Source organism: Stegodyphus dumicola, chromosome X1 (assembly GCF_044657685.1).
Source record: "Stegodyphus dumicola isolate Sdum_Otavi_A_Nest chromosome X1, ASM4465768v1".
Lineage (NCBI taxonomy): Eukaryota > Metazoa > Arthropoda > Arachnida > Araneae > Eresidae > Stegodyphus > Stegodyphus dumicola.
This window is the reverse complement of record NC_140780.1, coordinates 120,725,880-120,746,769: the sequence shown is the minus strand read 5'-3', so window position 1 is coordinate 120,746,769 and position 20,890 is coordinate 120,725,880. Positions and strand designations below refer to the sequence as shown.

Here is a 20,890-nt window from a genome sequence, read left to right as displayed (position 1 = left end):
AAATCATTTGAAATTAAACCCTTAAGATTACAGTGAAGCCAAAATAAATATCTCTGAAATTTGACATGTTATCTTGTGGTTGTGTGAAGTGCAATTAGCAGATGTTGTTTTCAGAACTTAATACAAACATTTCAAGCAACGAAGGTCATTGCTTTGCTCAATGAACAATGAAGCTTAACAGGTGTGCAAGCAGATTAAGTTATCTTAGTGGATTGCGCGTCAAGTGGCACTAAGCTAAAATGACAAGAAGTTTATATTGAAATATCAGAGCGTTGTGCTTTTGTATGTTCCGTAATTGCTGTTTTACAGATCATGAGATCATGAGAATGAAGAAATATGGATATGAGAATACTTCATTCCCATTTTCAAGTTTTCAAGGAAAACAATTCTTCATAAGGGAATTGAATCATTAGGCGGGTATGTCAGTAATTCGACACGTGCGGTCACCGTTCAGCTGTCAGATGAATTTAGTTTAATCTCTAATTTCAAAAAATTACTTGACTATGAATAGTGTACTCCTGCGTGTAACTGAAAATTATTATTTGCTTATACTCCTGAAGACCCATACAAATTTAATACTTTAAATAGCAGATCGTGCTTAAACTACATAAATAGATTCAATATTTTTAAATTGCTCATTATCCTACATATACATAAAATGTTTTATTCAACTATCATGCATGATATTATTCGTTTAATGTTATCAAAAATGTGTATTGTCTTATTAAGTAAACTATATAATGGTATGCATCTCAAATATCCATGATAAGTTAGAAAGATTAACGCTTTTTGATAAGGTAGAGTTTGCTTATGTTTCGACAGTTAAGCAGACATTTTTCACATTACTATATACTCCGCCTTTTGTAATCTATTATAGATCAGTTCATATAGCATATCCATATCGAATCAATAAATTAGAATGATAACAGTACGTGTATAACTACTTTAAATGGCTTGCTTTTTTAACATGTGGAAAAATTTTTCAAAATAGTTAACTATTATGTGCAAATTAGGCAGTGTGTTAAACTGTTATATATGGCATTCGTTTGGTTCTTAAAAGTTAATTAAAAATATATGTTCGTATTTAATCCCTCTGTTTAGAGTAACTTAATGGTACTATTTTACTGAAGAACTGATATATATTTATTAAGTATTTCTAAATGATTTTCTCCAAAAAAAATACACTTCCAGCACTAAAAAACAAAACGATGTCTACGTGTGTCTCAATGGTTCGTAAATTATGGAATTAAAAATTTTATTCTTATAATAAGTTGAACTAAAATATTTTGCTTGCATATTTGAATGAAAACTGATTTTAAACTGATTTTAAAACTTTAAATGCGAATATTTAATGCCATAGTGAAATCAAATGAGAATACTTATGCATTCTAACTGGGAATTCTGTTTGGGTCAGTCAATAAATAAATGAGCCGAAGATTATAGCTGAAAATCTATGAAGAAGGGTCTTATTTCGAAGGAAGCAGTCACAAAGCAGCATCGCATTGCGAAACTAGAGATAGACCTAACATAGTATATGCATCGTCCAAGAATTAAAAATGGGCTCCTCAAAGGGTGAGTAACAAACTCGAGCGAGGTATTTGAAGTTAAAATCATCATTATCACTCTTCTGTGGACTATAGAGATGCAGCTCATAAATTTCGCGAAAGTGTGCAAAACTTTATTTTTTATACGGAGAAAGCCCAAATTAAAAGTGTTTTTCATAACTTTATTAGTCGAAAAAAAAGGAATCCATCTTTATACGATTCACATTACCTAAGATATCATTTACTGAATCTTTCGAGAACCGTACACAATTATTGCTATAAAGAACAAAGCATATTAAGTCTCTGAATTCATATTTCAAACGGATATTTATACAAATTAAAAAGCATCAATTCAGATACATTGGCTTCAAATTTAGTGGTGTAAAATTCTAATAAACATCAGAATTTCATATTTAATGAAATTTGATTTTATGTAAGTTCAGACACTGACACTTTTTTATTGGCTGAAAGTTATTTAAGTCGCATGATTTTGACATTTTTTTTCAAGGATAAAGTTTCAAGGATGATAGTAAATTTTACGTATTTTAATAAAAGATGTCGTGGGATCAATCATAGTTCGAAAGCCTAACTTTATTGGTTTCTTTCTTTAACTGCCGCCATACGTCTGTGACCAGCTGTTCAAGCGATGTTTAATTGCGTAATCGTTTGAAGCACCATGTTAAACTTATAAATAACTTTTCAGAACTTATATGTCAGTCCATAGCCCAAAGTGATAGTGATTTGGAAACTCATATTTGTATTAATAACATTTAACAAGTTAGGTTTTTCGCTCACATATTACTATGAATATCTAGCTTTCATATCAAACTACATCTTTGACAACAATATCATTCTACAATTAAATTTTCTAATCTGGTTATGTACCCTTTGGCATGAAAGAGAAATATGATCTAGAAAGAAAAATATAAATATGCCTATCTGAACTGTCAGCAACTGAATTGTTAGGAAACTTCGAGCTCTCAGTGTCTCAAAATACTGCTAACGTTCAGCCAAAATGCTATTGAAAGTTACTTGGCTCATTAATTTTTTCTTACGAAATTTCTTTTTTAAGGAGCCCATCAGCGGACCAGTGGTAAAATCGTTAAACACTAGCAATTTGGTTCGAAGTTCAAATACCGAGAACCGGTTGGCTGCATGGGCATTTTCGCGATTTCCGCATATATAACGTATATACGAGCTTTTTCCCCTCTGAAAATCCTCCAAGAAGGCATCCGTCCTCTTACGCAGCCAGCCCTTGAGTGCTTTGCTATAATCAAATAAATTATGATTATTATGCCTTCAAACCATTTTTAAGGTTACTGTATTGCATAACTCAAATGCGCTAAATATGGAAATGGATTTAGAACGCCAGAGATTACAACTAATTTCGATAATGATGATTTTGGACTGATCATGAAAATATTTAGATTACATGGGATTAGCATTATATTAGATCATATAGCTGTTGTACTTAAGTCAATGCATGAGAGTTTAAGGAAATTTAAAGTAATATAATATTTCTTATTGACTTTAAATTCCTTTTACTTAAACATGTTGATCATTTCTGAAGATAATGCGCCTCTTAGATTAATAATAATGAAACCTCCTTCTGCAAACAGAATCCATTAACTATCAAGAACTGCACTCAAATGTACAATTCGAATTCGAGTAGATTCTTTCAGAATACAAATTTTCCCATAATTTACTTTCCCATGATTGCCTTCAAATTAAATACGGCAAAAAGAGCTACATGCTACAATAGAACTAAGTGCATTTTTATAATATTCTGCATATATATCATTAGATAGAGCTTTTTTTTTCTTATTAAGATGCCTTATTTGGCATTTGTGAGAAAACAGATTGTCTCTCTTTCTTATGTGAAAAGATTACCCATCTACGTATTGAATTTTACAGTATCTAATATTACGAATAGTTATTAAAACTAATTAAATCTTGCTTATTCATGATTAAATATTTCAGGAAAAGAAGTTTGCATGAAAGAACTCGGCTGCTTCTCAATAACTGATGATTTCAAAAGTCTGCTGCACAGACCCATAAATGTTCTACCCCATGACAGAGCTACCATTAATACCAGATGCCTCCTTTACACCAGAAGGAATCCTAAAGAAGCTCACCAGCTTGTAGCAAGTGAACCAGAAACTATAACAGGCTCACCTCTGGACCCGAAGAACCCTATCAAGTTCATTGTTCATGGGTTCATGGACAGCGAACTTTATGGACCTTGGATGGTGGTAAGTGTAAAAATAAATGTTTATATTCTTCAAATTTCGTATCTACATGCTACATGCCAGTTAGCACGCAGATGAAAAATTTAGTATGCATTTTGAATACTTCAATACTTATTTTAAATGCTTTAAATGCTTGAGGCCGCCTGAGAAGTAAATATAGATCAAAAATATATTTTCTACTGTTCTGTAGAAATAAAAAACCCAGCTTGTGTCCCATATAGGTATTTAGCATTGTGAAAAATCTGAAATTAAATAATAATGTCCCTAACTGCTTGGTCTATGCTGAACGTAGAGGAATCTATTGAACTGCACTGCGACTTATCGCTGAATTCAAGTATTTAACGGAAAGTTCAGAGAAGGTTTAAAATACCCTTTTATTCACTCAAAGAAATAATAACAGATGTCCCTTTCTCGGGCTTACAGGAAAGCCTCCACTCAGATTTTAAATCAAGATAAGAAACTAAGAAACTAACCTAATACTAAACCAAACTGACTGAGCCGAAACTAGGCACAATTACCTTGTAGGATTCTTCACTGTGTAATTCTAAGTTACCGTTGAAAGCGAAGAATCTTAAGAACTGATAAGCGAATAATCGCTTGAATTCATGTGACAGGAAACAACAAGATAGAAGGGTAAAATAATCCGTTATTATTCCAATCAAGATTTAACAGAACTCCGTCTTGGAGTTGTACAATAAAACCGACACTTGGGCTTGAACTTAATAGACTAAGAATCAAACTAAACTAATCTGAATTAAAGAGATATAGCCGAAGCTATCAAAGTTCTAATAGAGTTGGCCCCTTAACGTTAATAGACTGCGAAGCTATCAAGGGCCTAAAGTACGGATGAGAGTAATAATAGCTTACGAGAGAATAGCCTAAAAGGCGGACGCGTGCAGCCAGAATATCCGGTATCTCTCTCACTAAGACAGAAGAACTTCGCTGTTAAATACCGCTCTTCCTCATTAGCATTCTGATATGATTCTAAAACTACGTTCTGGCCGGAAGTGGTAAGTTGAAATTAAGTATCGATAGGAAGGACGTTTAACTCAAAATTTAACTGTTAATAAAACTAACATAATCCTTACAACCTAATGTAGTTGTCCCTTAATTAAATCAGTCTGTGATTCTCAATAGGCATGTACAATATGGCCAAATGTAGTTGACTTAAATAACGAAGTAACCTGACGGCAAACACGCGCCACTAAGAACTCCTAATCTCTCCTACAGGTGTGAGCTGAACCCTCCTTAAAATACTCCTTCTACCTCATTTACGTACAACGCGATCCTGAAACCTCATTCTGGTACGAAGTTGTAAGTGGGAAACAGGAATTTAAAGAAAAAGTTTTCAAACTTAAAAATAACTGTTATAAAATTAAAATAAACCTTACAAAGTAATTATGATTGCCTAAAGAATCAACTCGACAACGGATTTTGAAAATACAAAATGGGGGGAACCGTTAGAAATGCTCTTTTTCTTAAATAAAATGAAATGAAAATAACTTGACCTTGGTTTTTGAGTTACTGAGAATTTTCTAAAGATATGGAAAACTACTGAAGAGTTATGACTAATATCAGTTAGCAATAAATTATGCAGTAAATTAATGAATGTATGCATCAGAAACTAAATGAGAACCAAAGCCAAGTTTTAAATAAATAAACAATATTTAACTTGTTTATTACGCCCTCGAGATTATAAACTTCGTATATTTTAGCGTAAGTAATTACACAACCGACTGATAATTTGCTGTTGAATCTAACTTTGATGAAGTCTACTTGAAATTCATTTTCGCATGAGTTATATTTAATTCTAAATCTACATCCCTGGCATTTCTAGATTGAACTGAGTTGCTACTAGTAGTTTTAGCTGCAATTAAACTTATTTAAGCACACTTTGTGACGCCATTGCTACAAGATATTTCATTTCGAAGCAATCCAAATCTTCAGCACTTAAATGGATTTCTCTATCATAAGTAGAATTTGAATTTTTCTTCATTATTCATTTCAATACAAAATATGTGTCAATGTTTTCTTCTGGGTTTATTAACAAAGAAGAAAAATATATAAATGATGATAGAAAGAAAGTTAAAATTAAAAATTAGATTAGTTTCCGTTTCGAAACATGTCTAAATCGCCCCTTTTTATCCAGAAATTTTAGCAGCCTTCTAATATTATGTCATGCTACGTTTTAAGACTATTACCGTTTTATATGAACTATTCTGCGTTCATATATTATATATATATATCATTTGTGATATTTTTAATACATATTTATCTAAAGATATTAATATATAAATCTAAATTAACAATAAGTTATTTGAGAATAAAATTATATTTTTGAGCAATGCACAGCATGATTATTCATTTCACAAAAAATGTCTGACATTTGGTATGCCAGAGATTAGAAGTATTCTGTATCTCCAACATATCAAAGTTATAAAAGAAATTTATCTTCAAGATGCAAAATCATAATAATTCGATTTATCACATGTAATTTAATTTTACTTTATCATCTGTAGCTTTCCAACATATCAAAGTTACAAAACTCCGCTCTCTTCAGTACGCACTATCATACCCACAAATTCATCATTGAAATTTATTTTACAGTCAGGAGCTTTTAAGAAACAAATAATTTAACTAGACTTAGACCAGTTGATTATTCAAACATTCTTCAATTACTTCCCAGCATATAAAATTGCTGGGCATTAAATGAAGAGAAATAAATTATTGCATAAATTGTTTTCCTGAATCATAATAAATCCTGAATCATATTATAATACTTAAAAAACATCTCTTGTAATAGCAATGTTAAAAAATACAAAATTGTGGAATTTGTAACAGAGTATTACACTTATAAGCAATAATGATCCGCACGAAAGTAAACACTCTAGAGCAGGAGTTCTCAACCGGTAGTACGCGTACCACTGGTGGTACGCAAGATAAAAATAGGTGGTACGCAAAGAAGCAAAGTATTTTTAACTATTAAATTCAAAGATTAAAACTACAACATCCTGACTGAGTTTTTTTCTCTAACACTCGTAAATTTATGCGATCTGAGCTTTGTTCAAGGTCAATAGCCGCTTATAGACTTTAGCAAGAGACGAACGAGATGTCTGCATGGCAATTTTCGTGATTCTTCCATGTTGTACGTTTCACAAATATTCTTTTAGTCGGAGGCATTACAAAATTTGCCATAAATGATGTTTTTAAAAGGAGTGATACAAATGGATGCTGTATTTAATAGGAAATAAAAATAAGTTTCTACAAAAAAAGATAATAGTATTTCATTAATCATCTTAGAGTTTATCTATTTATTAGCATGTCAGCACTTTATAACACCATTTACGGCCTCATATTGCTCCATTTTCAATAAGAATCATTTTTACTTCGGTTTGCTATCTCTAACAGTAGGAATTTTGTCTTCTTGTTGCTTTGCATTCCTTAGTTTTAATACCGTTGTCTTCTAACCGAACATGGCCACTCGGAAGCCCGAATTTTGAATTTCGAATTTGTTTTATTATTTATTATAAATCATGCAAAACTTTAACGAATTTTTGATTAAAAAACTCAACGATTTCGAATCGAGGAATGGCAACACTGTACAGAAAAAAAAAAGTTAATCTCCAGCACGCGAGACTGTATATCGGAATTGCTGGTATGCTTTTCTGCTGTTTTTAAATATTTTGTGATATTATTGTTGAATTGAATTTTATGTGTTTTAAGGGTGAAGAACATGATATTTAATAAATAAAGACCAAACGTTAAAAACGTAATATAAAATTTGAAAGCATTCATATTTCCTTTCTTTCTTTTTAACCCGAAGAGCGTTAGCCCAGAAGAGCTATTAACTTCATTTTGACATTTTGCGTTGAAAACTTAAATGTCCATTTCACTTTTCAAATTGTTGCCATCAAATATTATCGCCCTGTATTACATTTAAATAAATTATGTAAGGAATAATCTGCATAAGTTTATGTTTCTCGAACTGTGATAAAACAACGGTACATAGAGCCATCAAATTTTAAATAACGCAGTCCTCCACCAAATATGGGCATCTGGAAACCCTAATTTCGAATTTATTTTATCATCGATTTCATATTTTGTAACACTTTAGCGAATTTTTGATTAACAAACTCAACGATTTCAAAACGAGCATAGCAACACTGTACAAAAAAAAAAAAAAAAAAAAAAAAAAAAAAAAGATATGCTCATTATTTTGCGATATTGCTGTTGAATTGAATTTTATGGTTTAAGTGCGAAGAACATGATATTTAATAAATAAAGGTAACACATAAAAATTTTAAAAAAAGTCCCTTTGGGCGTAATATAAAGTCTGTAAACTTTGAGATTTTTTTAAATAGTTTTCTTCAGAAATTAAAAAAAATCATTGTAAAATGTAAGTGGTGGTATTAAGGTTTTTCAGTTTTTGTTTAGATGGTGGGTGTTAATCAAAAGGTTGAGAACTGCTGTTCTTAGTCAGCGACGATTAATAAATTTTTACACAAAGTCATAAATGTTTTGGGGGGAAGGGGGAAAGGAGAAGAAAAAGGAGCTAGAGTTGCAGTTATATGTTATGTTGCATGTTTCAGAAAAGTATTTCTTCTTGACAGCAAACGATTAATTGCAGTTTAATAAATTAAGCTTTACCTGCCTAAGTAGCAGGATGTTATGATTGAAGATATTTTTAAAAACTGACTTAACTGGCTTAAAACGTTACTTATTCTAAAGGGAAAATACTCGAGTACAGCATATAGCTAGACCTTTCAGATAACAGGATCTTATCATCTAAAAATTCTACCATTGTTCCTTGGGGATTGTTACTGGAATATCATTTATAATAAATAAACTTCAGTAACTCTTAATGTTAACATCCTACCCACGCAAAGTCTTGATACTTTGCAACAAATTTGACTTATTTCTTCTCTTATGTATTTCATGCCTTTAAATTAGATTATTCGCAATCATCATTTAGCCAGGAATTTATCTCTTTATTAAAGAATTTTTCCATTAAATCAAGGGTAGAATCTTTTGATTGCATTTTTCGATCTGTTACCTATAAAATTTCGAAGGTTCCCTATACACTCCAACTTCTAGTAATAAATCTGAATCGTATACCAGCAATGAAAAAATAAATAAATCTTCCATACCAAACCACTGTTGGCCCCTTAAGCTTTCTTTTGCTTTAAATTTTATGGATCTGAGATTCTGAATCTGGAAAAATCTAAACTCTGACCAAAACCGTAAACAACGACTTCCGTAAAGGTGAATACTAAAAAAAGGAAGGCAAAGCCAAAACTTGGAAAATAACTATTTAAAAAATTTTCAAAATATTAATTTAAAAAATGAACTACAAAAAGAGAAAGAATTGCATTATGCCAAGACTAATAAAAATAATAGGGTAATTCTTTAAGTTTTTGTTCAATTATCCAATCTCTAAGGTTCAAAAAGAAAGTGGCTGTTGGTATGCAATATTTTACAGCTTAATAATTTAATACATGAGCGATCAAACTTGAATTAACTTCACGCTAGAGACAAAGAAAGTGAATTCTTACCTCTCATTTTAAAAGCAAGTGACTTAGATTATTTCCTACACGCACATGAATCAAGAAAAAACTGTATGAAGTTTATTTATTCATATATGTTAATACGAAAGCTATCTTCATAGGTGGAGGGGTATTTTCATGGAGTGCATACTGAGAGAAAAAATAGCTTGTATTAAGAGTGATAAAATTCGGGAAAACATCAATGCAGCTAGACAACCGGTATTTCAAATACTTGTGTTCAGCTCTTTTATCTATTCCGTTACTAATGGGACATATAAAGCTTGTTGTAAACATGTCAGCTTTTACCATTGAGTATTTTATCCTTAGTGCTTATGATTTAACTTCCAAAAAGGGGAAATGTTTATTACTAAGTTTTGAAACACATTTTTAATATTCTTGCTCGACTTTGAGACTTGAGTTAAGTTGTCATTTTATAAAACATTTTTAGAAAAACCGTCTTAAAATTTTTTTTACGTGAGGTTGAATTTAGAACTAAAATGATTCACCAACTAATAAAATGATTCTAGAAAGTTTGCATTTGACTACCTACCCCTTTGGTTAACGTATAACGCTTAGGAAATTACGTAGAGATAGATATTTTACTTATCTTTCGAAGTGCTGACGCAGTAGCCCAGAATGAAGAAGTAATTTAAATGTGATTATGCCCATGGTTGCGTTGTATGCAATAAACCAAAGGAAGAGAATATTAAGATTTGTTTCTAGAGTGCCTTAACAACCTAAATTTGGATGAAATTTAGGGGGCTATTGATACATGGGTTCATGGTCCGGGAAGAGAGATATAGATACGTCAGTTGTCAATACATAATGTTCCCATTACTCGTGGGACGCAAATGCACAGAATTATTAAAAAATAAAATATATTGTGTACATAAATAACACGCGAAAGAACGGTGTCATAAATTTAGAAATTATATACAAATCCACAGCAATTCTTTTAACTAAGCTACGGAGACCCCTCGGAAATGAAAACACAATCAATTAAATGTTAATTAATTGTTCTGGATGAAGATCAAGATGCTTACGAGGTGATTCTCAGGAACTTGTTTTGGAAAACTTGCAGTTGCTTAATATGTTTTTCGGTGACATATGCCCATGTAGGCCAGGCGTGTGTGGAAATGCGTTTAATGATTTGAAGTGTAGACTTTCGTGGACAGGTTTAGGCCGTAAGCACTTGCCAGTATCTGGTAAAGCTTGAAGACAATGTTTAAGGTCTTGCTTTCTTTTTAGCTGCTTAATATGATTTTTGCAGTTGAAGGAGCTATTTATGGCGATTTCGCTGTGGAGAAAAGGGGAAATTGTGACATGAAAAGGGTGACATGACTTGCGACTTTTTTCAAGTTAGTTGAACTTTTTTATAAGTAAGACTTCAGATTTATCCGGATTGATTTTGGTCTTCCATTTGAAGCACTAATTTTCGATGGCAGGTATCTTGTTTCGCCCTCTCTTGATAGCATGATTTGGCTTTTCTGGATTTTGTCACAACAGCTCTGTCGTCTGCATAACATGCAGGTACCATATTATGATCTTCACTAAACTTAGGAAAATCGATTACAAATAGTATGTAAAAAATTGGGCTTAGGATTTATCCCTTTAGGAACCCTGCTTTCATCTGAATGGGTGAAGAGAAATCATTTCCTTGTCCAACCCCAAAAGTCTTATATTCAAGAAACGATTGAATTAGGAAAATGACTGAAAGAGGGAGATTTATCTTGATTAACTTGTAAATTAGCTCCTCATACCAAATGTGGCCAGAAGCCTTGGCCATGTGTAGCATGAGGATAGCTACATTCAGCTTGTTGCAAATAGCCGATACAATACAATCTATTCACATAGTATTAGGGCAACCTGTATAGTGGTAGATAAACACTTTCAAAATCCATACTGTACATTCGAGAGATCTTGCAAACAGAGCTTCATTCTGTTGTAAGCAATTCTCTCAAGCTGATTTCCAAGCATAGATAGAAGCCTAATTGGCCGGTAGCTAATGGGAGAATCAGGCCACTTGAAAAGCTGTACAATCAGGAAAACTGATGATTGCTTCTAGGCGTCTGGAAAATACGGATTCCACAGACATCCAATCAAAATACTGTTGAAGGAAGCTATGTAATTATTAGAAAGATTTTATTTTAGCATTCTGTTTGCAATTTGAGTTAAACATGGTGCTTTCCTGGACGATGTGGTCTCGATGATATGATTTATTTCGCCTGCGAAAAGGAATTTAATGCTATTCCTGGGGGACGGGGATTTAAGCCAGATATTTATTGAGTCAATTACTTCTTTGTCCATCACCTCTCTAATGGTTAGTATAGGTCATGTTGTTATCATTTCTGATTGGCTGACTATACTGTCTGTTCGTTTTAATTGTTCTATTATAGTTCCAGAAAGAACCGACTTCGAGCTCGAGTTTATACATCTTATGTTGCCATATTTTTGATTTAGCTCCCTAATAAGAGTTTTACTGCTTCTGTTTAGTCTGTTAATCTAGGGCTTCGTGTCAGGATCCCAAGTACGGTTAGAGTACTTCCTTTAGCCTGTTTCATTCATGGATAAGATTCTTGATGTGAGTGAGAGATTTTCCATTATTATTATCGGTCTTGATAGTTTTTGTGGAGGGCTTCAAAAAATCCTAAATATTGTTAGTGAAGATGTTGATTTCACTATCGATATCACTCGTTGTTCTCAAGCAGTTAGTATTTAAAGGAGTAATGTAGGATAAATTCCAAAATAGATCCCAATCGGTGACTTTTTTGAGCGGAAAATCTTTTGGCCTCATTGCGCGCTTACTAGTGCACGGTCAGATGAAAGGACGTCTGTCACGTCTATGGCCATTTTAAATTTGATGGTACTTGAAAAAAAATCCAGATTGTAATATCTACGGCTAATTATATTTGGCCTTTAAGTTGTCATGTCCCGAACAACGAGATTAATCGAGTTATTTAGAATAAAGTTGTGAATAATACTGCCATTTCTGTTTCTGGTTCGGCAGCGGCAATTCACATAATTGCAATTACAGTTTTCGCCAGCGTATTTGGGATACTGATGGTACAGTTGTTCGCTGAGAATGGCGTTGAATAACACATTATCCGACGGATTATAAAGTCCATAAAAATAATATTTCCCCGCATTGGAGAATTCACACACACTTTCACTATTTCTTACTCTTTCTTATTATCCGTATTCAGCAAGCATGATTTTAAAGAATGTTTGATGTATGTGAGAACCCCTCTTCCACGATGCTTTATTCTCTCATACCTATATTTGTAGGAATTTGCAAGCCGCAGGCTGTGCTGAGGCTTATCGTGGTTTGCTGCGATTATTGCGATATCTACAGCTTGACTGACCATAAAAATATAACACTCTAATAATTCTGTATACAGGTTTACATGCATTCCATAGCATGATCGTATATGGTGCAATCGTTGCATGTGGCGTGCCGTTCATGATGTGGATTTTGCTGTCTGATGCATTATATTTTTCATTATTTTGTTGCAGGATTTGGGCTAGATTCTCACTGCCCTAATCTTTGAGCATGAAAAGCAGAGAGGTCAGAACTCCCAAAACTTCTTCTGCCTGAGAGAGTTTGCTCAGTATAAAAGATTTCTTGCCGGTGGTGCGGATTCATGTTGGTATTGATGATGACTCTTTCAGTCCGGGCAGTGGGATGGATGCTCCCTAAATGTTTAGGGAAGACCTCATACCCGCGGTAACTGACAGTGGAATTGGCACAAGTGGGGATCTCGTGCAGGGGCTTCTCACAGCTCTTGAACTTGTGTCCTTGCCCACATTTTACAACGCGGGTGTCGATAGGTAGATCAAGCGTGGTGGAAATACTGGCAGTGAAAACGTTAAGTTTTTCTACTCCGGCGTCTCCGGGATTGCATTTTGATCCTCAAATACATTACATATTGCAAATTATACAGTGTCCTTCCTTGCTCAGTTTTCCGCAGAGTAATCAAGAAGAAAGGGAGTTTGGGGATATCCAGGCTTTTCTTCTGGTCAGTTAATCCACCTTTAGCGCGGGGTATCATAGTGCAAGTAGTTTGTCATCAGTCGTTTTAGACGACAGAAGGGTTCTTATTCGAATTTTAAGACTTTTGTTTTCAGGCAAGCTATACGAGTGATAAGGAATCTCCTTATTATCAAGGAGAGCTGTGATTTAGCAGTGGATAGCTGGCTTGTAAGCTTTCGCCTCAAATCCTCGGTTTGTTTTCATCTTCGCTCGAAAGCCTGTAAGTTTAGAAACCTCTAAACTATCAGTAAGCTGCTTCTAAGTGAAAGATAAATTTTTAATCATTTTATTAAAAAACGTAACGCTTCGTTTCGAGGATAGAAAATTGTCCTGAGACAAGTCCTGAGAAGTTTCGTGCTTGGTTCTGGTTTAAGCAATCGAACTAATAGCATTTGGTCTGGCGTGGCTTCAGCTGAGAGGCTACAGTCGCGTATCTTCAGTTCTTTCCTGGCAGGAACAGCAGATGGGGATTTTTTCTCCAGTTTAGCAGGAGAGCGGGCTGAAAACTTAGATTTTTTTTATCACTGGTTATTTTTCGGTAGAAGAAATATCACCCGGTTGAGAGGATGTATCACCGATGCCGTCATACAGGGAAGCAAACGGGTTCGCTGAAATTCCGATAGCTGGAGACTCGATAGTAGGGGGCTGAAAGGTCTTTTATCCCGAACTTTGTTACATTCCATATCACGTTGATCTCCGGATTCAGGTTTGGCTAGGAGTATCTGGTTGCACGGCAGTGGGATTTCTGAGACATTTTTCAGCTGCAAGAATTCTCTCGCGGCTAACAATTTTTGCAAATTCAGGTAATCTTTCCCGTCTGAGATTCCTTCCTTGCGGCGGAGCTCCTCAATTCTGGTAATGCGAAATTCTGCACATTGCAGCACAAATTGAAAACAGACATTTTGAAATCGAAAGCAGAAATTTTAGTAAAATACACAATAAACAAATTAATTGTGGATAAAGTATCAGAGCTAATACATATACGTCAGACAAATACGAGGTCGCTACTAAAATTCTCATAACCAGAATTCAGTTGTCGCTAGTTTACATAATACCAAAAAAGCCCTAAGTCTAAATCGCAGCATAGGACGCGGGCGAGGAAAAATCACCTTCACGCTCGAAGTAATCTAAAAGGTTTCTCACGGGAGAATAGAGAACGCGAACTTAAAAACAGATCTATTTATACTTTTTTTAGCTAACGTCCGTTGCCACAGTCGAAATGGCATTCGAACTGAAAAATGTGAGGATTTGCGTTCACAGTGACGCATACTGTAAAGTTCGATATGAAGACTGTAAAGATATTTCCATGTATTTTAATAAAAGATACAAGAAACAGGAAGACTTATAATGAGGTTTCCAACGTGAAATACCTTGTGATATTTAGAATAAGAGGATCAAAATCAAGGAATTATTAGTATGAATCGACACTTTGTTTTGAATGAAATACATTCCCATGTATTAGCGATTTATTTCTCCAGTTTTATATCTTTATTTTCCTATATCATTCAAAAAATTCTGTCGATTTCTGCCTTTTAATGCCATTTCATTAAATAATTTCTTTTGCACGTATTTTTTACAGTTTTCGAGAAAAATCGATATTCTAGAGGCAGCGCACAGAAACTACAAATGAGAGTGCTCCGGCAGTTATTTGTAATAAAATTAATATTAGTGCTACTAGAAAATTCTCTTATTATGTAAAATTTCTTTTATCTGTTATGCATTATTGAATATATGCTTCATGCTCCCTTGTCTCCCACCCATTTATCATACTACCTGCTGAATGTAAGTTTCGGTTTCTCTAAATCCTAGTACAGCTTCATTTCAAACGAAGCACATACAATTCTTTACAGCTCTTTACTTCTTTCATTCAAATTGTTCAAATGATTCAACTGAATTTTGAGGTTTAATAATTGAACAAAAAAGTTTTTTTTAATTATCCGAAACATCAGCGGTGAAAATCTGATTTTAAAAGAGTTTTCCGTCACATTTTCAGTTCAAGAGTACAGATGACTCAAAGTTTTATACAAATTCCATTTTAAATTGTCTACATAATTTTTTTCAGCTTAAATTAAATTTTTTCTGATAAAATGTTTCATGCGGTTGTATTTTATGTATAATAATGTAGACAAATATTTTCGCGAAATATTTTGATGAAAATGTGTGCTTTGTAGTCTTATGTTAATTGAAATTTACCTGTTTGTCTTCATGTTTATTTAATTAATTGCTATTTATTTAATACCAGAAATATATTTTTATTTTATTTATTTTGACTTCACGCTACTTATTGCTTTATTTACATATTTTATTTATTTTTCCTAAACGGCCTTCCTTTGGGATCCGGACTAGATTTGATTTTAATTAGTTGGAATTTGATTTTAAATCCTGTAAAATCTTATGCATTTATGTTCTTTAAAATCCATAAAATGAACACACAACTGTTAGATATTGTGAAAGATGAAAGTATCTGATTGTTCTACATCGTCTTAAACGTACTTTCTTTTTAAACGTACTTCATCTAATATTCTCATTTATAATTCCCACAGAATATGAAAGATGAGTTTCTTATGTATGGTGATTACAACGTAATTGTGGTCGATTGGAGTGGAGGAAACAAGCCTCCATACTATCAAGCAACAGCAAACACAAGAGTTGTAGGCGCAGAAATTGCTTTAATAATCAAAGCTTTAGAGGTGAGTATTTTTATCAATTTATAGTGAAATTTCAGAATTACTACGCTGTAAATGCTCTTGCATGGAGGTTAGTTCACGAATATTTAAGTTGTATTTATAAATTATCATGCTAGGATAAAATATTTATTTTTTTTTACAAAATAAAGGCTGACTTCAGTTTAATATTAATAGTCTTCACATTTCCGAATTTTAAAATTTTTCTTTTACTTGTTATGTTGTGTAACGTGCATATACAGTCCTTTATTGCCTCAGTTTCAAATAATTTCACATTGTTATCATAGTCGCTGTCCTTAAACCTTACGATTTCTCTTTTTAGAAAATATCATTCAGCCATAAGGAAATGAATATTTTTCTTTCAACTCATAATGAGAATCGATTTATCAGGAATCCCATCACGTGTTAAATAATTTGAATGTGCTATTAACATGGATGGTTGTTATCTGAAAAATCTATACGTATTTACAACAGCTTTATTTGAGACAGCTGAAAAATAAAATTAGCAGCGGTTTTTAAGTGTTTAAATAATATATTTTAAATTCACAAGAAAAACATGCTACTACATTTCAGGTGCTTTATGTTGTGAGTTTTTAATATTGATAATAATCTATTAATAACTGCTTCAGGTCTTTTAGATATTGAAACCTCATTTTCTACGCTTACTGCAATAAGCTTTCAAAAAATCAGTACGCTTTTTAGTACATTGTATTTGGGCTTGGTTATACACTGTTGAATACTCCGTTACTTGCAGCTTATATGAGAGCTATGTAAATCACCTTTTCTTCCTTTTCTGTTTCCGTTAGGCTTAATACATACAATGTAGTTATTTTTTTTTTTCATAAAATGATCAGCAAAGTGTTTGATATAATACCTATTCACACTGAAACATTTATCTAATTTGCCTTACAGATAATTGTGAGTGGATTTTATATCTGTCTTAAAGCCACTCAAAGAGTTCTTCTGTCTCACAAAGTTAAGGCTTGCCGTATGACACAAAACTAACTTGAATAAAATGTAAAAGCTAGGGTGAAGATTTGCTCAAATCCTTAACACATTTCACATTTTTATTCATATTTTCGGCACTAGCATACCATATGTTTTTGGCTATGGTTGTCTTCTCAATGGACGTATCAAGCACTGGTTAATATAAATTAAGATACATTATTTTAAAATGTTTTCTAAACACAGATTTGAAGCTTTTAGATTCGTAAGTGTAATGGTTAAAATGATACTTACTTGGTAATATAATAATACGGGTAAAAGCTGTATTTAGTGCTTTAAAAATTGTGATACTCAAATAGAGCATCTACAAAATTTTGTCTGTGATGAACATTATATTTTCTACCTCAATTCTTGATTTTCCTATCGTATACATCAGTTATCACGGTATCTCAAACGTACTTGTTTTAAAACTAGAACTCAAAATTTTGTACTCGAGAATTCCCCTTTCTTTAACTTAATTTATCTAACTCTAATAAGTTTCACCTTTCTATAACTGGAGCTTTTACTATTCTCTAACTTATTTATAACCATTTGACTGAGATAAGCGCATAAATGCTTCCAGCAGAACCAACGGTGTGGCATAAGGGTGCATATGTGCCTCCGACGGTGTAACAAACGGACGCAAATGCTGGCTCGGCGAAACTTTAGGCTGTTTGCTGCTGTCTCAATGTGTAGATTCGGAAATTATCTCTCGCATATTTCAAACACTCGCAGAAACCTCATACTTCATACAGCATATACCTCTCGTTGCTTAGCAAGAGAAAAAAATTAAATATCGTTTAATTCAATCATTCTACAGCCGCACGCCGTTCACGCGAAGCACTTCAACTTAGACCAGTTAGCAGTAAAAGGGTTAATGAATTACATAAAATGCATTAATAAATAATTAAATAAATATTTCAAGCTTACAGTCAATAATAAAGTAGAATAGACATTCAGTACTCTTATATTACTTTCTATAACTGGAGCTTTTACTATTCTCTAACTTATTTATAACCATTTGACTGAGATAAGCGCATATATGCTTCCAGCAGAACCAACGGTGTGGCATAAGGGTGCATATGTGCCTCCGACGGTGTAACAAACGGACGCAAATGCTGGCTCGGCGAAACTTTAGGCTGTTTGCTGCTGTCTCAATGTGTAGATTCGGAAATTATCTCTCGCATATTTCAAACACTCGCAGAAACCTCATACTTCATACAGCATATACCTCTCGTTGCTTAGCAAGAGAAAAAAATTAAATATCGTTTAATTCAATCATTCTACAGCCGCACGCCGTTCACGCGAAGCACTTCAACTTAGACCAGTTAGCAGTAAAAGGGTTAATGAATTACATAAAATGCATTAATAAATAATTAAATAAATATTTCAAGCTTACAGTCAATAATAAAGTAGAATAGACATTCAGTACTCTTATATTATCGGGTCGTTAACTAAAACTTTCAGAACTTTTCCGTTTGGTAGAAATAAAGGGAATTTAAAAACTGAGTTAAACATAACTGTGAAGATTGCAAAGGCTCAAATGCACTCTCGCCATATTATAAATTAAAGAATAACAAAAGGCACTGCCAACTTACCGACAGCCAGAGAGACGAACCGTCAGACACATATGCGAGCCTAATATCTTGTGGATGTCCCGAAGCAACATTCAGGAACTTCTCAAATTTACATCTTCTGAACGAACTGATGTTAAATAATAGAAATAATAAGACTGAAATAAACCAGGTTAAAGACTAAAGTTCTTTATTGTAAGTCACAACTATAAAAATATTTTCTATTTTCTTTATGAGCAGATTATAGTGGTATATTAATTGAAAGCAATGGTATTTTGAAATTTTATATTTTGAAATATTTATTTTTACGTAAGTTGTAATACTACATCTTTTTCAAGCTAAAATTTACAATTTTAACAAATCTAAAGTTTACTCTGAGAATAGATGAATTCTTTTAATGTTTGAAGCATTATTTGTACGAAACTGTGAAAGTCATCAGCAATCGAAAATAAGTATAAGTAAAAAATTGGGTTTTTTTTTCTTTTAAAGATATTATAAAGCAGCAAAAATCTTCTTTATTCAAAATTTCTAAACGCTCTGTAAAACTTTTGATAAATATCTTTTTTAATCCACTGTAATTTGATAAATATAAAAAGATATTTATCAAAAGTTAACTGTTTACAAATTTCTGCACTGTAACTGAAGTTGTAAAGAAGCCTTATTTTGTCCCCGGTTTCCTGTTTCATTTAATTTGAAGAAGTTATTTTAGATTTTTTAAGTGCTTTCAGCATTTTTGGCTTAGAAAATGAGGCTAAGTATGCAAAATACTGTGTGTCTATAATTTCTTGTGATAACATCAGTTGGAAGTTATTCTTCTTTAACTGTTTGTGTCTATTACACGTGACAGACTGCTGTTGACATAGCGACATAGTTCTTAGCGTGCATTTAGCACAAAATATACATTTTAGTCTGCTTCAATATCATAATATTTTAAGAAGTCCTTGGATTAAATGTCATAGTACACTATCGTGTGAAATAATTTTTAATGTAACATGTAGAAAACGTTTCATCAAAAACAAGACTTTTGAAACTATTGTAGAGTCATTATATGTTTTCAGAGGTAGGGAAATATGTGAAAATCTGCAATGCTCTCGTCGGGACTCGAAATCCGGACATTCCGCTTGTTAGCCGGACATGCTTTCCAGATACACCAGGAAAAGCACGCGATAAAAAGGGAGTGAAACCTTACACTATTATCGAGGAAGAATATAATTATCAGCATTTCCTTTCGACTTAATACTTCCCGAAGGTCGGACAGAAATCTCTTAATTAAAAATATTCTTTATAAATATTTAATGGAAATAATTACTAGATAAGGAAATTAAAAAACAATTTAAATACGTACTGCTATTAAAATTCGAATAAAGAACTAAATTACATTATACCTTGGAAATAAAATTTCGAATGATCAAATTATTTCCAAATTTATTATAACTAAATTATTCCTTAATGCTGCATTTGAAACAGTTAGGCGAAACTAAGCTTATTGCCAGAAAGTTCCACCTCAATGCACGTCAGTTGCTTGTGAACAGTTAATGTTTCAAGCTGAAAGGAATTCTTAAATATTAGCTGAAGAGAGAACGTACAAGCTTTGTTAGTTTTCTTTCATCTTTTGCGAGTTTTCTTTCTATTTATTATTTATACAAATCATAACACCTACATACATAATACAGTGAGTGGTCGGACAGAAAATGTCCAAAAATGTGTCTATTAAGTTATAAACTATTTTCTGCTTCCTTTCTATAGGTCTTCGTGGCATAACTGGAAGCGCACTCGGCGCGTATTCGGGAGGTCCGGCGTTCAAATCCCGAAGAGGCATTGCATATTTTTCACGTCTCCAGCAGCAAAAATCCTAATAACTGTATACTAATATACGTTGCAGTATGGTTCGATCACTCTGATCTGACTGCAGTGACTCCTTGATGAAACTCCTTAATATCGTTGGAGCCACGAAGCTTAAGCTCCCTTAAGCCTCAAAGAAATGAATATGATGAGATAAATTCAGGAAAGCCTCCCTTTCACTTCTTTTAAACAGTCCCCTAATTGCCCAAAATCTGATTTATGGTCTGGAAAGTTTTCAGAGCCAAAGCAGTGGAGCACCATCCAGAAAAACTGGATTATTGAAGTACTCATTGGTACTCAAGGAAGCATGCCTTCACCCGTAACTTTCTAAGAGAAATTGACTCGTATTGATGTTGCACAGAAGAATTCTGTGAAAACTCAATCAGATAATTCTATCACTAACCGACAGCTCGAATTGGAAATATATCAGTGTTTCGAGG

At 33.1% G+C, this 20,890-nt stretch overlaps 1 protein-coding gene across 1 annotated transcript in view; it reads left to right on the top strand.

The window, feature by feature from the left end:
• The window catches only part of LOC118193450 (pancreatic lipase-related protein 2-like), a 43,172-nt gene that overhangs the window by 5,532 nt on the left and 16,750 nt on the right, over positions 1–20,890 (top strand). Inside the window, exons 2-3 of the mRNA XM_035364545.2 lie at positions 3,525–3,796; positions 15,910–16,056. Of these exons, the coding sequence (XP_035220436.1) occupies positions 3,525–3,796; positions 15,910–16,056 (419 nt within the window). The remainder of the gene's footprint in view (positions 1–3,524; positions 3,797–15,909; positions 16,057–20,890) is intronic.